Source organism: Lactuca sativa, chromosome 9, assembly GCF_002870075.4.
Source record: "Lactuca sativa cultivar Salinas chromosome 9, Lsat_Salinas_v11, whole genome shotgun sequence".
NCBI classification, from domain to species: domain Eukaryota; kingdom Viridiplantae; phylum Streptophyta; class Magnoliopsida; order Asterales; family Asteraceae; genus Lactuca; species Lactuca sativa.
Window position 1 is genome coordinate 153756648 of NC_056631.2, and position 19136 is coordinate 153775783.

The following is a 19136-nucleotide window of genomic DNA, read 5'->3' on the forward strand; positions in this document are numbered from 1 at the left end:
AGTGTGTGAGTGATTGCTACCTTGTGAAGGAACTTTTGGAGCAAGTAGAAGAAGGAGAAGGTTGAAGAGTTCAAGGAAGAGGAAGTAGATCCAGAACACACTCATTTATGGTCATCTTTTGTGACAATAGTCAATTTCGGGTCAAGTCAGTCAACAAGTCAAACCAGACAACTCCATTAGCCCTTGTATATTAGGGTTTACACTGTGTAATTACTAAACAACTCACTATTCTAATGAGAAAACATCATTGGAAAATTCGTACGTTTGAATTTCCATAGCCGTGAAAATGCTAAACATTGGACCAAAGCGATAAAACACTATTGCGCACTCATCGGGAGTGTGTAGGACCTTAAAACATGGCTTAGCGGGGTTTACAAACCTCGCATTGCGAAGCCGGACACTCAAAAAGGTCTCAAACAAAACCTCTCTCAATCGTTTTCACCATACCTCTTTCTATTTGAAATCTCTCTCAAAAGTTCCCGTGACTTTTTGAAGTCATTCGGGTCATTCTGACCCTTAACCGGGTCAAAAATCGCTTAAAACGAGGTTAGAACAGGTAAAATACCCCAAAGTATCTGTAACCTTCCCTTAGGGCCGAAGCCTCTTAGAGGCCAGACCCTCTTGGACCGGAACCGCAGCAGGCGAGGCGCAACCCCGACCACAGCAAGCGAGCCGCAGCCACACACCGCATCAGGACTCCCCTCGGACCGCATCTTCTTTCCCCCGAATCCGCACCAGTCACTCCGGTTCTTTGCTGCTAATGCCGAGACCTCGCCTAGAACTCCGGAAATCCCTCTCTTTCACCCGGTTTTCGACCACAACTCCGTTTTAAGCCTGTTTTTAATTATTTTAACATGGGATTTTCTCCAAAAATCATATTTTAACATATAACACCCTAAATATTCATAATTTAAACATATTTTTATGGAAATATATATTTAAGAATAAAATCTATTAAGTGAGATCTTGAGGTGGAGTGTGGATCTTGCTATAATATTTGACACAAACAACCACCCCATACCCATTCCTTTGACCAGCTATTGTACTCCCCACCACTCCAAGTCACCTCATGGTACTACCTGATGGGTTTTAGCCATAAGAACATCCTATGTTCTCATACAAACCCTAATGGTTGGATCTAGGTTTCTCTATTGTACATGCAATTCATCCAAGACTATAAACGCTAGATCTAATCAATATATAATATGAATTAGGGTTTAGATCATACCTTGATTGTTATGTAGCAATAACAATCTCAAATCCTTCTTGTATTGACTTTAGAAAGCTTAGAGTCACAAATGTCACTCCTCTAATGGTTCACAAACACCAAGAGCAAGAGGATGAAGAGGAGAAGAGAAGGAGGCTGCCCAAAACGTGTGGAAACCCTAACCAATTAGTTAACCACGTTTTTGAGGCTTAAGGGTACTATATATACATGTAGGCTATTAGGGTTTTCAACTAGGAAACCCTAATTTCGATGCTTAGGCCCTAAGCAACCCATGAACTCTTTCCTTAAGGCCTTTGGACGATTTCTAATGGGTTTCCCCATAGAATTCATCCAACCTAATATAATAAGGTTATCCATAGCCCAATTGCAATTATCTTATAATTACAATTCCAGTCCCTTAAGTTTAATTAATCTCTTTTAGTCACAAACTTAATTCTTATTAATTCTTGACTAATATTAATTAAACAATGAGATTTCTCCTTTAATATATTATTCTCATAATATATTAATAAATCATAATTAATCATTTATCTCCATAATTCATCCTATCAAGTTGCTTTGGTGAAGGCAACCCAAAAGGACCATGCACCATCGGGTCAAGTACATACCAAAATAGTTATGGACTTAGACACTAATCCAACATTCTCCCACTTTGATAAGTCTAACAACTATTCCGCGTATGACTTCAGATCCTGATCTGCAATCGTAGCTTTCTAAAGCCGCTGTCAACTCTGATCTTATCAGATACACGTGTCCTTTAGATAAGGGATCATATATTCCTCCATTCTAGATATTGCCGTATAGACTGAGACATGGATCTAAATCATTCTCTCTGTCTATGTGTTGTTTCCCGAATTCAGATTTATAACGACTGACAACAGACTACAATTGAACACATCAATTTAGTCTCGGCTTGTCCAAGCGCTTAGGTGCCATCACTAAATCATCGAGGGGCCCACATATATCGCTTTTATCCTACCTTGGATAAAATAAACGGATAAACTTTGACTCAATGCTCGCTTGCACTCACTCACCAAATCACACACAACAATATGTTTTATAACACCAAGTTACTGGTGCGTTTACATATTATCAATGTGCAACCGACTCACAAGATACAACTCACACATCTCGGTTTCAAGAATATAAGATATTATCGTCTCACCAATCACTCGTGATAAAATCCATGAAGTGATCCAAGTGAGTGTGGGTTTAATCCAATGCTCAAATCATATTCATAAGCACTCATAAACGTTGCAGCAAACATTTGCTTATGTATAATGCTCTTTAGACAATCCACACACCAATTCACGACAATCTTCATTCATACCTACTTCCAACATATGAACGACCGTGGTTCGTTCGAATAATTTGACTTTTCTGAACCAATTAAATTATTCGGGAAATCAAAACATGCAAGGTGAAACACAAGAATAATACTAACCCCATATGGCCTCAAACCTTTGAGTATAAATAAAACACCTTTTATTTATCACCATATTGATTACTCATTATTTGTTGTTTCGGGCAATCAACTTCTTACTTGAATTATAGCTATACTTGTCCCATGCTCTTAACACGCACACAATGTTTCCCTACGGTCCTTGCTTTGTGAAATAGATCAAATGAACACATTTCCAATCATACTCATTTCACAACTCCCAATCCTTATCACAAGTGTAAGAATATCAAATTCTTGCCACTTTTAGAATATGTTAGATTCTAACATTTTTATGCAATGATCCTTTCGTAATATCACTGCACTAAAGTCACAATGACTATTGCCAATGAAATCACAAAGTTCTCTATCAGAGATTGTTACAAGACAATTCCATAGATGTGATGTCTCTCACTCAAAGTACATTCCTTTGAACATCCTTTTGCATAAAAGTTTCTAATCTAGACATAGATTCTCAATATCTAACTCCCAATATGGAAACCTTTCCATACTTACCATATGACAACTCATTCTTAATAGAATCTTATCTATTCATAATAATGCCGATATGCTCCATCCAATATCATACTTCCAACTACTCACAAGTGACCAATCCTTAGCAAGCTTTGGATCGTCCTTTGATAGTTGTTTAATTATCTTAGTCAAAACCGATTCTTGTCCTTTTCCCTCTAAATGCGCTAGACATTTGGAAAAATTTAGAATGGTCAAATATTATAGCATTTGCAATCGATCCTATACCCGAGGCGTATGAAACACGATGCATAATGTCTTACATAAAGATTTGATACTTAATCAATCTTTTGCCATGATATTTTTATGTGCTACGTTCTTACAATTCAAAATATGAAGAGGAATGTTGTAATCATAATCGAAATTTAAGAATGTGCTATGTATCATTGACTAAATTTATTAACATTCCACAACCTAAGCTTTTAGATTTGAAATGAAGCATAATATTCTCTCCCTTAATTATAGCAAAATAACTTTACATCCTTACAACTTTGCAAAGTATGACTCTTGTTTTCTATAATTAATATTGCTAACTTGCAATACTTGCCTTAATAATCATACAATCATAACATTTATGCTCCTACTATCATGATGATTATTATAAACATAACACTTACGCTCCCACTAGCTTTGACATGTATTCAGAAACCAGCTTGACTTCTAGAAAAACAATACTTATTGAATTTCTTAAGTTCATGTTTCTAATACTTTAATGCTTTGATAATCCTTTATCTAAGCTTATACACCTTTCCCTTAGATAGCTCATATGTGTGTCTAAACAATTCAGACTAATTTCCAAATCTCACAATTCATGGAAAGTGATACCGTAACCATAATCGAATTCGAGAATCCAATTATCACAATCACTATCTTCTTAAAATCTCTTTTAGTGAAAGCATTTCCTCACAGTCATTTTCATGAAGGAGGGAATCCTATGACACTTATATTTTAATGGTGTATGTGTTCCTATCCATGTGAATTTGTCAAAAACAAAGTTTACGACAAATTCGAACTCATATGGACCGAACTTTCTTAATCTTGATTTCTTGCCTTATGGTAACATGGCTGCCCACCATGTCTTCCAAGTAGTTAAGCATCTCACCTTTTCCCATCAATGTACTTTTCATCGATTAAGTTCCTTGCCTTTTATGCACTCAAATGAGAACTCATAGAACTCATATGCATAATTAACTCGATTGGAACGACACAGAAACAAGATAATGTCAACACGATAGGTTGTAGAACTCAACTCGTGTGCTAGTGATAATCGATAAGGTTTATTCTTGATTAGTTCTTGAATCCTTTCAAGACCATTAAGACTCCCACTGACTCCTTGACATATAAGATTCTTTTGTCAATAAACATTTCTTGACAACCAAATATTCAAGAGTTAGTGTAGTTTTTATCAAGACAAAACATTTCATAAAATTGGTTCTAGTCGGTCTTTGTCTTATCCAAGACATCACAACTTTCCACATTTGATGAATGTTATCAACCTTCCTAATACTTGTCACTCAATGTCACAATCTTAACTCTAAGATTTGTTTTCGGAACGAAGTATGATTGACTTCTTGATTTAACCATTTCTTCAATTCCCGATTCCTCTTTCTTAGACATACAATTGCACAAAGATTTATTTAGAGGATCAATTGAGATATGGTTCTTAATCATTAACACCTATCATAAAGCATAAAAGGTACTCTCCCTTCTTCTTAGAATAGAGAAACTTTTATCTTTATGCCTACTTGATTCTTCTTATTCCTTCTACTATTGATTTAAACTCTTTCAATCAATTCAGACTTACACTTAATCTTATAAGTATAATCATATTTACTAAACCTTTAGTAAACCATGACGAATGTCTTGTTACTCTTGTGGTGGACTTGATCAACACACAACTTTGTGTACTTGATCTCCTAGTCCTTCACTTGACACTTGTCAACGAATTAGTCTAATTTCCAAATATGAAACTTCTCATTCATCATGCAATACTTGTTGCATGATTCCAAGTTTCTGTCCAATTGAAACTTGGGCGATGAGAAACTCTCCCTATTTGGTAAATTCTCGACAATTCCACAATTATCATAATTAAGAATCATATCCATTCGTTGTAGAAATATGCAAACATCATTTTTTCATAACGATTTTATTGCAAGGAAATAAATAAATGAGTCAAATCAAAATTTATTTTATTCATAAAGCAGCGGAAAACATTTGTCCTTACAATGCAAAATCAATTGAAAAACTATGTAATTAAATATTCCTAACAACTCTATCATAACTTTCTAAGCTCAAAATCTAATCTTCAAGTTCATGCGATCGAGATCCTTTTCTTTGTGATTAGACTCATCTTGCTTTTCCATCAAGCTTCCTCTCTTTTCATTGATCCTGCAAAACATTCAAATGCAATCTTATCACATCATGTATTAAGAATCAACGAATAGGAACTTAATGAAGTTAGATAGTGGATTATACCTGAAGTACAGCCATACTCTTTGATTCTCCCATCTTCTGGACTCTTCAGGCTCTTAGGGCAGACTTGTATCCAATGCCCTTTCTCTTGGCAGCAAATGTAGGTCGGTTCTCCTAGAACGTCCTCGGAAGCATGGTTGGTTGACTTTCCCAACAAATATGCTCCATTGTTTTTCCAAATCATTTCTGATTCAGCAGCAATGAGCATGTAAGTTAGGTCAATGAGGTTTTCGTCATGATCCATCATATAATACTTTCTTTTGAACTCATTATATGATTCAGGGAGTGACTATAGAACCCAGCCTATAGCCAACTCATCAGGGAATGACACACCCAACATTATCAACCTATCGATGTGTGATTTCATTCCCAAAACGTGGGCACACACGGGTTTACCATCTTCATGTTTCATTTCCAATAGGGCTTTAGTGACATTGAACCTTTTGATTCTTCGATCTTGTGGGTTAGGGAGAAGAACGGGAAGAGGAGGAGGAAGGGAAGCATGAATTCTTGTCCCTCGATCGTATCGTGGAATATCATCTTCATGTGGAATGCTTGTTCCACGGGATTTGGGAAGACCATAATTGTCGTACTTTGACATCTACAAAACGGGAGAAAACGAATTCGAGTTAGTTGATTTATTGAGTCCTTAGTAAATCACCCAAATGATATACTAAGGCTGGGACCCAACACAATATTCCACAACTCGGGAGAGGGATGTCGTAACCCTAATTGCAGAACATTTGAAGGTAAGTGAAAGACGATTCACTAATTTTCCACCATGAAAAACGAAAAATAGATTAAGTTTTAAATGTATTGAAAACTCCTAAATTCTATGAGATTCATTGAACTTTTCAATGGCATGTTTAAATCTCGATATGCCCCTCTAGTTTGTGACTGGGATGCCGAGGATCACAAAGCGGGTGTGAATAACCATACAAATCTACATGGTGCCCTCACATGTTACGATCACCTATTTGATGTGCCGGTAAACCACACACGCTCCACCGAACTATGACAAACATTGAGTCACCCTTTGCTACCTTTGCTGAGAACCATTTAGTATACCGGTTAACCACACACGCTCCACTAACGTCTTCGCAAGGGCACAAAGTGTAATTTCATGGAATTGCATCAATTCACTTTTGCCTAAAGTAACTAAGATTGGGAATTTTATGAAAACATTTAGTTACTTTTATACTTCATTATACTTATAATGGAAGGTATCTGTCCTATCCTACCCTTTCGGCTAACGACCCTCCACTAGTCAAGAGTGCGGTGGGTAAGAGTGGATACCCATTCAATCACCATTTTATAGGCAATTTCCTTAAACACCCCTTATAGACCAGCTTCGTGAATGAGGCCTACTAACGGTAAGACTTGACACTTTACTCATACATATATAATATTAGACTTTTAATGTTATATATAGTATAGGGTGTATTTTACACTTTTAAAATACTAGGTGTTCTAATTTAATGATTATACTTTTAATTTAATTAAATTGTAAACCAAAACTTTATGGATTTATTAAATCTCTTTTAATTATACACCTTAATTAATTAATAAAACCATAAGGGTGTGATTTGAACTTTTCAAACCTATACTAGGGTTTTAGAATTTAACATTTCTAAATTAAACTTTTAATCACCTTTTAAATTCCAAAACTTGAGGGTAAGTTTTGAAACATTTCAAAACATTAGGGTTTAGAATTTAAATATTTCAAAATCAAACTTTTTAATCAAAATTCAAATTCCAAAACTTGAGGGCAAGTTTTGAAACCTTTCAAAACATTAGGGTTTTAACTATTTAAATTTCAAAACAAAACTATTAAGTTCAAATTTAAACTATAAAACCTAAAGGGGAAAAATTAAAACTTTTTTCACAAGATAATTCAAATCTAAATTACAAATAATCAAACTTTATCTAATAAAACAAGTGATTATCTAAATTTTGACAATTATCTTTTATTTAGGTAAGGATAATCACCAAATATTGATAAAATTCGGATTTTATAACAAAAACATATTTATGGTAATTATCCAAAGCCAAAACAGGAAGAAAATCGCGAAAACGAGCTGTCAGACGATTTGACTCATCGAGTCTAGACCTGGACTCGTCGAGTACAGCTGACTCGGCGAGTGCACTAAGTGACTCGGCGAGTCAAACACTCAGAAGCCAAAAAATTCGATTTTCAGTGCTGATTTCGATCAAATATGCATCAATACAATAGAAACCAATCTAGGCTCTGATACCACTGATGGGTTTTAGCCATAAGAACATCCTATGTGCTCATACAAACCCTAATGTTTGGATCTAGGTTTCTCTATTGTACATGCAATTCATCCAAGACTATAAACGCTAGATCTAATCAATATATAATATGAATTAGGGTTTAGATCATACCTTGATTGTTATGTAGCAATAACAATCTCAAATCCTTCTTGTATTGACTTTAGAAAGCTTAGAGTCACAAATGTCACTCCTCTAATGGTTCACAAACACCAAGAGCAAGAGGATGAAGAGGAGAAGAGAAGGAGGCTGCCCAAAACGTGTGGAAACCCTAACCAATTAGTTTGCCACGTTTTTGAGGCTTAAGGGTACTATATATACATGTAGGCTATTAGGGTTTTCAACTAGGAAACCCTAATTTCGATGCTTAGGCCCTAAGCAACCCATGGACTCTTTCCTTAAGGCCTTTGGACGATTTCTAATGGGTTTCCCCATAGAATTCATCCAACCTAATATAATAAGGTTATCAATAGCCCAATTGCAATTATCTTATAATTACAATTCCAGTCCCTTAAGTTTAATTAATCTCTTTTAGTCACAAACTTAATTCTTATTAATTCTTGACTAATATTAATTAAACAATATGATTTCTCCTTTAATATATTATTCTCATAATATATTAATAAATCATAATTAATCATTTATCTCCATAATTCATCCTATCAAGTTGCTTTGGTGAAGACAACCCAAAAGGACCATGCACCATTGGGTCAAGTACATACCAAAATAGTTATGGACTTAGACACTAATCCAACACTACCCCTACTCATTTCCCAGCAAAACCACGTCCAAATGAGCTGGAAAACTCTCTCTCGCTCTTCACTTCACTCATTTTCCTCATTTCCTCCAAGTATCAAACATCGTTTTTCTCTCAAATCCTCTCACTCCAATTTCGAGATTTAAGGGTTGATCATCAAACTTTCTCTCATTTTTGGTAAGTTTCATCATTCTCCTTATGGTTATTACATTCCCTCTTACTCAAAATCATATATTGCTTACACAAACATCATCACATTCATGTTAGATCTTCGAATCTTCAAGTGATCCTTCAAGTGTTCTTGAGTTGAACACTTCTCATCTTCAACATTCACCCACTGAAATCACTCAAGGTGAGTTCATACCCCTATATTTTCATGTTTTATTAAGTTTTAAAGGGGTAGAATACAAGTCAAAACACCAAGAACACCACTAAGTTCTTCTAATAGCTTTCATCAGAAAAGTTGGGCTCCATTCACGGACTGTTTTGATCAACTTAAACATTTTAGTTTTCAAAAATGTTTTAGTTGAAAGTAGTTCCAGCTCTTATCTTTAAAATGACTACTTGCACATCTCCACATGATTTTTCTACGATTTATGGTGATTTTTACAAAACTGTCTATCATTTCAAGAACCAATCTGGACCAGTCTGTGATTATGGACGTTTTCACTCAGGTTGGAGACCACTAAAAATCATGAGAAAATTTGTGGAGAAACTAGACTCATTTTCCAAACTCTCAGAATTTACGGATTCTTATTTGGACCTTTAATGATTTTTCTACAAATTTTCCAAGAACAGTGATAGAAAAAGTTATCACCAGAAAAATGCTATCAATTTCAATTCACCTTGTAACATGTTGAGCAAGGTGTATATCTTTGTGTAATTATATGTTATTGCAATGTATGACATTTTGGTCTTAGTATATAGACATACATCAGTTAAGAAATGAAGTTTTCTAGATAAAGCATAGAAATAACAATTTGTTATAATCAAAGTACATCCATTACATACAAATATTTGAATAAACTATGTTAAGTATAGTTTACGTACATTACCACTACTACCCTTGTTTTGATAAACTATAATAGGTATAGTTTATGATACATCACATAACATACTCATACAAAAGGGTACATTTATACAAAAAGGGATTTTTCATTACATTACACGTGAATTCGTTAGTGACTTTTGTGAGACATTCGCTTTACTTTTCCAATAAGTCATGTATTGTAACCAGAGTCTCCTGGAGGGAGAGCGTGATAGTTGTATATAGATCTATATTGTGTCTGACAAACCCACACCCGAGCTGCTTGCAACAGCTAGACCGGCAGGTATGAGGTGACAAATGTCATATCAGTTCCGATGCCTGAAGAACGTCGTTTCAGGCTAACTAGGTCATAGCATGGTTATAATAGCTGACATTAAGTATTAACAAACATAGAATTTACGGGGAACTCATTGAAATCAAACGAGTTTATGTAGATTTAAACTTGCATTGTTTTATTATAAGTATAACAAATTACTTGTACACTTTGGTCTTTGAGTCGGATAAGTTTTCCAGATTAAAGTAGAGTTTGAGTGAAATAGCTTCATTCCTTTTTAATTACACGTAAAGTTAGCAACTTTACGTGCTCAGATGGTCCCAGGAGCTTAGATCTACGAGTTAGATGCTCTGGTAACGATTGGGATCGATTGTATGAGATCTGCACGCTAGGACTCGGCGAGTTGTTCTTCGAACTCGACGAGTCGAATCGCGAGTCCCCCATCTTTCTTCGTTAGTGAGTTCAGGGTGAATCAGTGAGTGGGGAAGGGGACTCGGTAAGTTAAAGTTGGAGTTAGTAATGGAGGGACCCGGAGAGTCTGCGCCCTGACTCGGCGAGTCCGGTCAACTGGAAGTTGAATTTGACTAGGGAGTTGACTTTGACCTGGGGTAAAACAGTCATTTTACCCTGAGGGCATTTACGCGTACCTGATGTAGTGTTTTTGGGATTTGTAGCCGGACAGTTCCGGAGCAGCAGTCAGCCACTTTTAGAGTTAGCATCTCAGCAGCCAGCATTACAAGGTGAGTTTCCTTCCAATAGGAACGGGTCTACGGCCACAATGCTGGCCCGTTTAGTTAGCAGTAGTTTCGGATCTTGGTCTGATGCAGTAGTTAGATTGCTTGATGTCTTTTTGATTCAAGTATGTTTGTGTTATGTGTTCCAGACTTCGGTCCGATGCAGTATGCAGTATATATGCTTATACTAGTTGATATGTTTATGTCATGCTATGTTATGCTCAGTCAGTTTCCAGACTTCGGTCCGATGCAGGGGACAAGGTCCTAGTCAGTTCCGGATTTCGGTCTGATGCAGTTAGTTCCGGACTTCGGCCCGATGCAGGGGACAAGGTCTCAGTTAGTTCTGGACTTCGGTCCGATGTAGTTTCCAGACTTCGGTCCGATGCAGAGGGCAAGGCCCTGGTTAGTTCCGGACTTCAGTCCGATGCAGTTTCCGAACTTCGGTCTGATGCAGTGGGCAAGGCCCAATATGTGTTTATATTTTGTTGTATGGTATGTGGTTGTTTGGGGGAGCTCACTAAGCTTCGTGCTTACAGTTTTCAGTTTTGGTTTCAGGTACTTCCGCTAGTAAAGGGAAGAGCTCGGGTTGATGACATCGCACACACCACAACTTCAGTTTCTTTTATCCTGGGAGTTTGTTTCAGATACTATGATATGTTGATACAGTTTTCTTGTCATAACACATCTATTATAACTTTTTGGGATTTGTGACGTATGGTTTCATTATATATTATGGATGATTGTTAGCTTTTAGCACTATTTAAACAAAAAAATTTGGGTCGTATTTTGGTTCGTTACACTTTGGCATGTTCTTCTTAGTGAACCATTTAGCATAACCAAGGGGGTGGAGTAGCAAATTGGGAGCAAGGGTAATGGCGAGGCTTAATGCCTCCCACTCCCTTTAGTCTCACAAATGAATAATATTACTTATAATATGTTGTCAGATATCTACTTTAGAAAATTATACAAGTAATTATGAACATAGGTTAGGTTGAATCGAAATTTACTAAATCTTAAATTTTTTTTATGATTGAAAATGCATGTACGGTGTATTTGTGTGTTTGGATGAGACCATCTATATATATATATATATATATATATATATATATATATATATATATATATATATATATATATATATATATATATATATATATATATATATATATATATATATATATATATATATATATATATATATATATATATATATATATATATATATATATTGAAATTTTACAAGGATATAGAAATAGATGAAATTCTCCCCGTTTTAAAATAAACAATAATTTCTTATTTAACACTAAGTCCATACAATTTCATGATAAAAATAGTCATTTAAATGGTTATTATACCAAAAACGAAACAATATTTTTCAAACACAATATTTCTATAGATTTCAGAAGTTTCTTTGGAATCTGTGTTTGATTCCTTGAGTGCATTTGTCATCCTACAATTCGGTTTCGCAAACAAGTCTTATTCAGTCTTTTTCTGGACCTGACCCTGTCTACCTTTTGAAATCGGTTCAAGTCATCCAAATGTTCACCTATAAAAAGTAACTGCTTATGTGCCAGTTTTGAAAATGAATATAGTTGTATTGATGTGGAGCACAATTGCAATAACTAAGGTAAGTACCACATGAAAATAAAAAATCGCTCACATATTCACAACACAAAACTGATTTCCTTTCATTTAAAGATACACACACACATGTATCTCCTTAATTACAACACCACAACCTGAAATCCCTAGTAATGTCTCCAACTTTCTCATACCATCCAAACATTAACAACAACAATCCTCAGAGGGATTTTCTTATTCCAAAAAAAAAATACAAAAAACAAAAACATATCCTTGAATTTATTCCCCATTTTAACGAACAGTATGTCCACCATCATAATTCCACCCACGAAGCGAAACACGCGGCGTCACACCTTCCGGAACTTCAAAAGAAATATTAACCGTCATCTCCTCTTCAGGAACCAACGAAAAATAATTATCCGAATAATGAACCGGTAAAATCCTCTTATCTCCCTTTTTCTCAAAACCCTTCCCGGACCCACGAACCGAAAAATTAAGAAAAAAAGCCACTCCAACCCCCGAACCATTTACTTCCGACACTCTAACACCATCATCATCTTCTTTCAATAAACCATAAACCTTCTTAAACAAACCAATTTCCTTTTCCTTTTTCTTATTCTTATTCTTATTCTTATCCACCTCATCAAAATCACAATCGAAATTTGTTTCCATGAATTTGTTTTTGTCAAGTAAAGTTACAGGGTCGGGTTTCTTAGATTTGTTCTTTACTTTTACACGGACGTTATAGGTTGACCCGCTAATGGAAATGTCAGAAGTCAACTTAAGGGGTATTTTCGTCTTTTTGTATGGTTCCAAGAGTTTGTAATCACCGGTGGTGTTGGGTAGGTGTAGCCAGTAGAAGTTACGTGAGATTATATGGGAATTTGATGTGTCGTAGAGTTTGAGGAGAAGAAAGTAAACGGGTTTAGGGTTTTTGGATTTTGGGTATGTCATTTCGAATAGAGATACGGTTTTTTTCGAAGGGATTGAAAGGGTTTCGGATACTTTATAGTAAGGACATGTTCCTTCAAGGTCCCACACGGATACCTCGATTGCCACATCAGCAAGTTCCTCAGATGTAGTGTTCACCACCTAGATTAAATGAAAACAAACAAAGAGTATTTGATCAAAATCTCTAAGTTATGAATTGATAGAAATTAAGGATATTTAATTTACCTCTATGAAGTAAGTTGCGAGGTTTAATTGGACATGTATCGGCTCTGCAGCATGACGACAGCCATAAAATCCGGCTGTTTGGTCATGAAGATGATCATAAAACTGACCTCGCAAACCCGTCCATGGATTTTGAGTTTTCCATATCAAAACACCTGTGTATTTACTCCACATACGCGATGTCCATCCTTCTAATAACGCTCTGTATTGAACATAGTTCACCAATTGAGCCTGTAACACATTTCAAACACACAGTATCACTAACAATAACAATAACAATAACAATAAGACAATGGTATACCTTGAGACAAAAGTCATCAAGATCTTTGGGTTTCCCATACATCAATATCTGATCATGTACTTTTCCTGGTTTGGAGTAAGGAATGTATTTATGATACACCCAAATAGGATTCGCCACTTCCTCAACATAACCACTTTCCAACTCATTAAACAATGGAATCACCCATCCTTCCTCAGGCATAGTCGCCCTAATAGTATCCGCAACTGGCATCCCCACATTCCCAACCTCAGGATTAAACCCGTAGTTATAAAACTCATCTTTAAAAAAATCCTCAGGGTTTTGAATCTCGTAAGGTCCATCGGTCCAACCCCCGTTGCTATCCGCAAACCCTTCCCATAATGACCCTTTTATGTAAACCCGTGTTCCATCTAGATATTGACTTGGGTCCATCAAAGTGAGGGTAGTTTCGTCTTTTGATGTTGTGGAAGTGGAATTGGAATTGGAATTGGATTTGAGATAGAATGGATGGAGTTTTAGGTCGGTTGTTAAGGCGGTGTTGATGTCGTCGGGTGGGGTTTGTTCGTTTCCTCCGACCCAGAGAGCCAGACTGGGGTGGTTTCTTAGAAGCTTGACGGTGTCGCGTGCGCATAATAAGAAAAGGTCGTGGTCTAGTGGGCCGTCAGGGTTTGAGACTGGGTCCCCTCTCCCGTCTACGTCTCCGGTGATCCAAAACTCTTGCCAGACCTAAAATGTTGTTAATTTGTTTGTTATAGCATTCTACTTTCATTTATTCCTATTATAGCATTGTAGTTTGAATATTGAATAGTATTAATCCAAATATGGAGTAATACTATTCATTTGCACTTAAATGGAGTGGGACTTTTAGTTGTCAATTATAGTCCCTCACATTTTAGGTTTATACATTTCTACTTTCTAGTTTATTTTAATCAACTAAATAATTAATCACAAATACAAAGTTCAATATTTATGTATCAAATTCACATAAAACTTTAAATACGTTTTAAAAATTAAAATATGGGAACATATTTTATACAGACAATTTATTTTTGTTATAATATAATTTATAAAACTATTGTAGCAATACAATTATCGTACTTTAGAAAATCCACCTAACTATAGCAATGTTATCATACTACAAAGAAATTTTCACTACTATAATTGGGTAGATTTGTCAAAGCATAATCTCCTAATAAGAAACAATGCTATAATTAGGTAAATTTGTCAAAGTAGAATGCTATAAAACATACAAAATTGGAGTTTCGACGCTTGTTTTATTATAGTTTTAGCCTAACGCAACTAATTTGAGATGAGTAGTTGCTTAATTGACTAAAATACCCTTGACACTTTATTTTTAGACCAGACCACCCTAAAAAGGTTGAAAAGAGAGGATGAGGAGAGTTACCAGCAAACCATAAATATCACAATAGTGATAAAAATCAGGTCTTTCAGCCAATCCACCACCCCAACACCTTAACATGTTAAAGTTCATATCTGCATGAAACTTGATGTCTGTTTCATAACGCTTCTTTGAAAGCCTAAGCAAACCATCAGAAAGAATCCAATTTCCACCACGAATAAATATAGGCTCTCCATTCACCTTAAACAGCCTGAAAAGATAACCAAAAAGGGGGCTAAATGCAAGAAATAGGAATGTAATTCCATTTATTAATGTATTGTTCCAAAAAAATATATCTTATTAAAGCATTATATAAATTATATATATACCTTCCACCAGTGACACTATCAATTTCACTATGAATTTTTCGGAACCCAAAATGATTAGTCCATGAATCAGACTCTCCATAACCATCAACTTCAACACCAATTTCAACATTGTAAAGAGATTGCTTTCCCATGCCATTTGGCCACCATAAATTTGGTTTGTATAAAAACATCTGAAACCAAAAATCATCAGCATCACCATGTTAGATAATAGGAATTAAACATTTCATTTTATTTTTCCACATACTTTATTTAGTGTGCAGTGTGGTTATCAGGTTTTTTTGTTGCTCAAATTCATAGTAAAATAATTTTAGGGATTAAAAAAATGTGAGAAATTAAGAAGTTGACTTGACCTGAGGAAATGTATATTGGATGTTGGATTGAGCAGGGATTGACAAATTTTGTGTCTGAAGATGTTCAACCAAATTAGTATTTCCATCGAGTTCAGTTGACACTAGAATTTTCAAGGAACAGTTTGCTGACATGGCACTTTTGTTTACTAATTCTGCAGTAGCATGAAGATAAACCCTCTTGTAGCCATCAAAGAATGATGAAACCAAATGAGGATCTACTATTTTTACAGGCTGCAATGGTGTAAATGGAAAGTATAAACAAGGATTAAATATTAGATTCAAATCATAATCTATATAGGATTTCCAAAAATCTTAACTGAATTTACAAAAGAATTTCTAATTCAAATGTATTATAACTTTATAAGTGAGTGTGAGTCTATAGAAGAGATAGAAATTGGCCAATAAAAAAATTAAGCATTTAATCAAGGACTCACCCCAGTAACAGTGATGGATACCTCATCCCAAATGCCAGTGTTCCTATCCCTACAAAAATAAAAAAATAAAAAAATAAACACACACACACACATGATTGAAGAGTATAGGACTATAGGTGCTATTTTATTTATTGCATTCAATATAGCATTCCTACTTTCATTTCTTTCTATTACAACATTGTACTCTACTTCCATTTTTGTTCTTATCAAGATATTCTACTTTAAAAATCTACCCCATTATAGCAAGCATTGTACTTGTAGTTGTAGGTTTTTTCTTATTGAAAAATCTACCCAATTATAGCAGTGAAATTGTTTTGTATTTGATGGCATAGCTATAACTGGATAGATTTTTCAGCTTACAAAGATGTAATCATTAAACAATGAAGTGAAAGTAAAGTAGTATTTCTTGCATTTAACCCTTAAATAAGATATATGAACTAATCCAGTACCTTATTATGTTCAATAAAAATTTAGAATCTCAACAAAGTCAAATGACTTTAATAGATGCAACCTGCATACTTTGAAAGAGCCTAAAAGTATAAAACTAATCCCAGATGCTAAAAGAAATAATCTTTTTTATGAAATGTAAACCATTTTTGGTTAGTGAACCATCACAAGATCATGGAACTCCAAAATAATAATAATCAAAAAACAAATAAATAACAAGAAGAAGAAGAAAAAGAAGATATATAAAATTATAAATATAACTACTCAAGCAATATCAAAAATGAAAGTAGGTTTAGATTAACAAGAATTTTGATGTTTTTACCTAATGGGAGCCATCCAATCCCAGCCTTGAACATATTGTGTAGTAACATCTTTCCCAATCTAGCATAAACACATGACACATCATCATGTCATTATCTTGAAAGTACAATGCATTCTATTTTAGTAAAACAAAATTATCCCTTTTAAGTTTTATTTATTGTTACCTCATGATCACCCCCTTGGCCTCCCTGAGGAGGAATTTTACCAGGATGATCAGGTGGGTAGACAAGAACTGCAAGCATATTTTGACCTTCAGGAAGAAGAATATCAGTCACATCAACTGAATGTCTTCGAAACATTCCCTTTGGCAAAATGATTTGATGTCCATTCAAGTATACTTCAGCAGAGTAATTGATTCCACCAAAATTAAGATCAACATGTTGATCACTTGACTGAAAAAAAAAATATCCAAGGAAGAATATTAATATCATTTGTTTGGTTGTTTGATCTTTGTTTATCTTATTAGTTAGTTATATAGAACCATGAGACTTTTTCATCATGTTGGTAACATTCCATAATTGTGAACTTTTTTTTATCAAAATAGGTGTCATTTCATAAATAAAGTACTTGTAACAAAATGTGTGAGTGTGACATACCAGCTTACACTGAAAAGTTGTGAAAAACCAAAAGGTGTAGTATTCCCTCCCTGAATCACCAATGTCCATAATTGCTTCATTATTTATCCCATAGAAAGGATCTGGGATGAAGTTGTTCTTTACAAGGGTTGCCAAAACACTGAAAACAAAACTATATTAGCTTATGCATTGAATAAAACAAATGTATATAAGTAGGACATGTAAGTTGAATGATATATTTACATTATGATTACTTGATTAGTGTTATGAGAGTTATAATTATGTAGAATATTTGAAGTGTAATGTTGTAATAGAACAAAATGGAAGTAGGATGCTATGATAAACAAATAAATCTTGATTGCATTCAAAGAAGACATACCAACATTAATTTTCTTTTTTACTTCGTTTATAAAGCAAGTTAATAGGGGATATTCATGATTAATTTTATTATATACATAAATAGATTAAAAAAAACATATCATGTTATGCATTAGTTTCTAATTTGGTTTTTAGAAAAAAGCATGCTGCCATTTCTGACATTGAATACTCCTGTGTATAAGGTACAAAACAATGTTGCGACACCAAGTTTACAGAAAACATTAACGTTTTGCAATCATAAATTGAACAGCAGATTCACCTTGAAATTTTTCCAGAATAAGAAACCTAGCAATTAATTTAGGACATCAAAGTAAAACCGTCACAACTATGTTCAAATAGACGAGTTAATTGACAGATTTTTCAAAAAGTTCGCACGAAATAAGCATCACTGTTGCAGATGAAAAGTATCAATTTGACACAAACAAAAAATGTTTACAAGTGAGAAGGACTTGTTTGATCTTAATGGGAATCAAAACCTACATTAACAATATTCTGTACAAACAGGGAGAAAAGGAGAGAGAGATATCCATACGTTCCAGGAATGACAGCAGGCATCCAAGGTGAAGCATCAGACGAAGGCGGATGAGTAGTCGTCAGTTGTATTCCGGTGAGTTCAACGTCGGTGGATCGAGCAGCCAACCATCCATCCTCCAGCACCTTCTTCCCTTGCTCCTCTCCCATTTTTTGAATTTCAATTACTCCAGGTGTAGGTTGAATAGTGATAAATATAAAGCCCTAATGTCACTCTCGTTCACTCACAACTAGAAATGAAGGTGTAGCAATTCCATTTTTAGGGCTTTGCTGATTCATCGTGTCGGTTGAGTTTGTCTCCTATGCTGTCAGTTTGCTTACTGGGACGGAGCATTTAAAGATTGCTGAAAACACAAGATAAAAACACTCTTCTTTTTCCTCTAAAAGTCAAAGTTTTTATATTTTTCTAACCACATATATTTCATTAATTGTAAGTTGTAATCATATTCTCATAATAACTTCATGTGGATATTAATTACATAATTTCAAGGAAAAACTATAATAAAGTCCTTATATATTGGCCTTATAATCGATTTAGTCCCTATATATTTTTTTTATTCAATTAAGTCCCAAATACCGGTAATC

The 19136-nt window shown here is 34.8% G+C and overlaps 1 protein-coding gene across 1 annotated transcript; it reads right to left on the reverse strand.

Annotated features, from left to right (window-relative positions):
• Positions 1-12435: 12435 nt before the first annotated feature.
• LOC111895788 (mannosylglycoprotein endo-beta-mannosidase) lies at positions 12436-18900 on the reverse strand. The gene is made up of 11 exons (XM_023891853.3): positions 18553-18900; positions 17664-17802; positions 17232-17459; positions 17069-17127; positions 16300-16348; positions 15866-16096; positions 15516-15685; positions 15193-15397; positions 13830-14513; positions 13532-13759; positions 12436-13447 (listed from the first exon to the last, which is right to left on the reverse strand). The coding sequence occupies exons 1-11, from the start codon at positions 18699-18701 to the stop codon at positions 12647-12649; spliced, it is 2943 nt and encodes a 980-aa protein (XP_023747621.1). The 5' UTR covers positions 18702-18900; the 3' UTR covers positions 12436-12646.
• Between the last annotated feature and the right edge of the window lie 236 nt (positions 18901-19136).

Coding starts and splice junctions, on each gene's coding strand:
- LOC111895788 (XM_023891853.3), bottom strand. CDS start 18,701: ATGGGAGAGGAGCAAGGGAAGAAGGTGCTGGAGGATGGATGGTTGGCT. Junction 17,803..18,552: donor CCTGCTGTCATTCCTGGAAC/GTATGGATATCT, acceptor TTTTGTTTTCAG/TGTTTTGGCAACCCTTGTAA. Junction 15,686..15,865: donor TCCAATATACATTTCCTCAG/GTCAAGTCAACT, acceptor TTTTGGTTTCAG/ATGTTTTTATACAAACCAAA.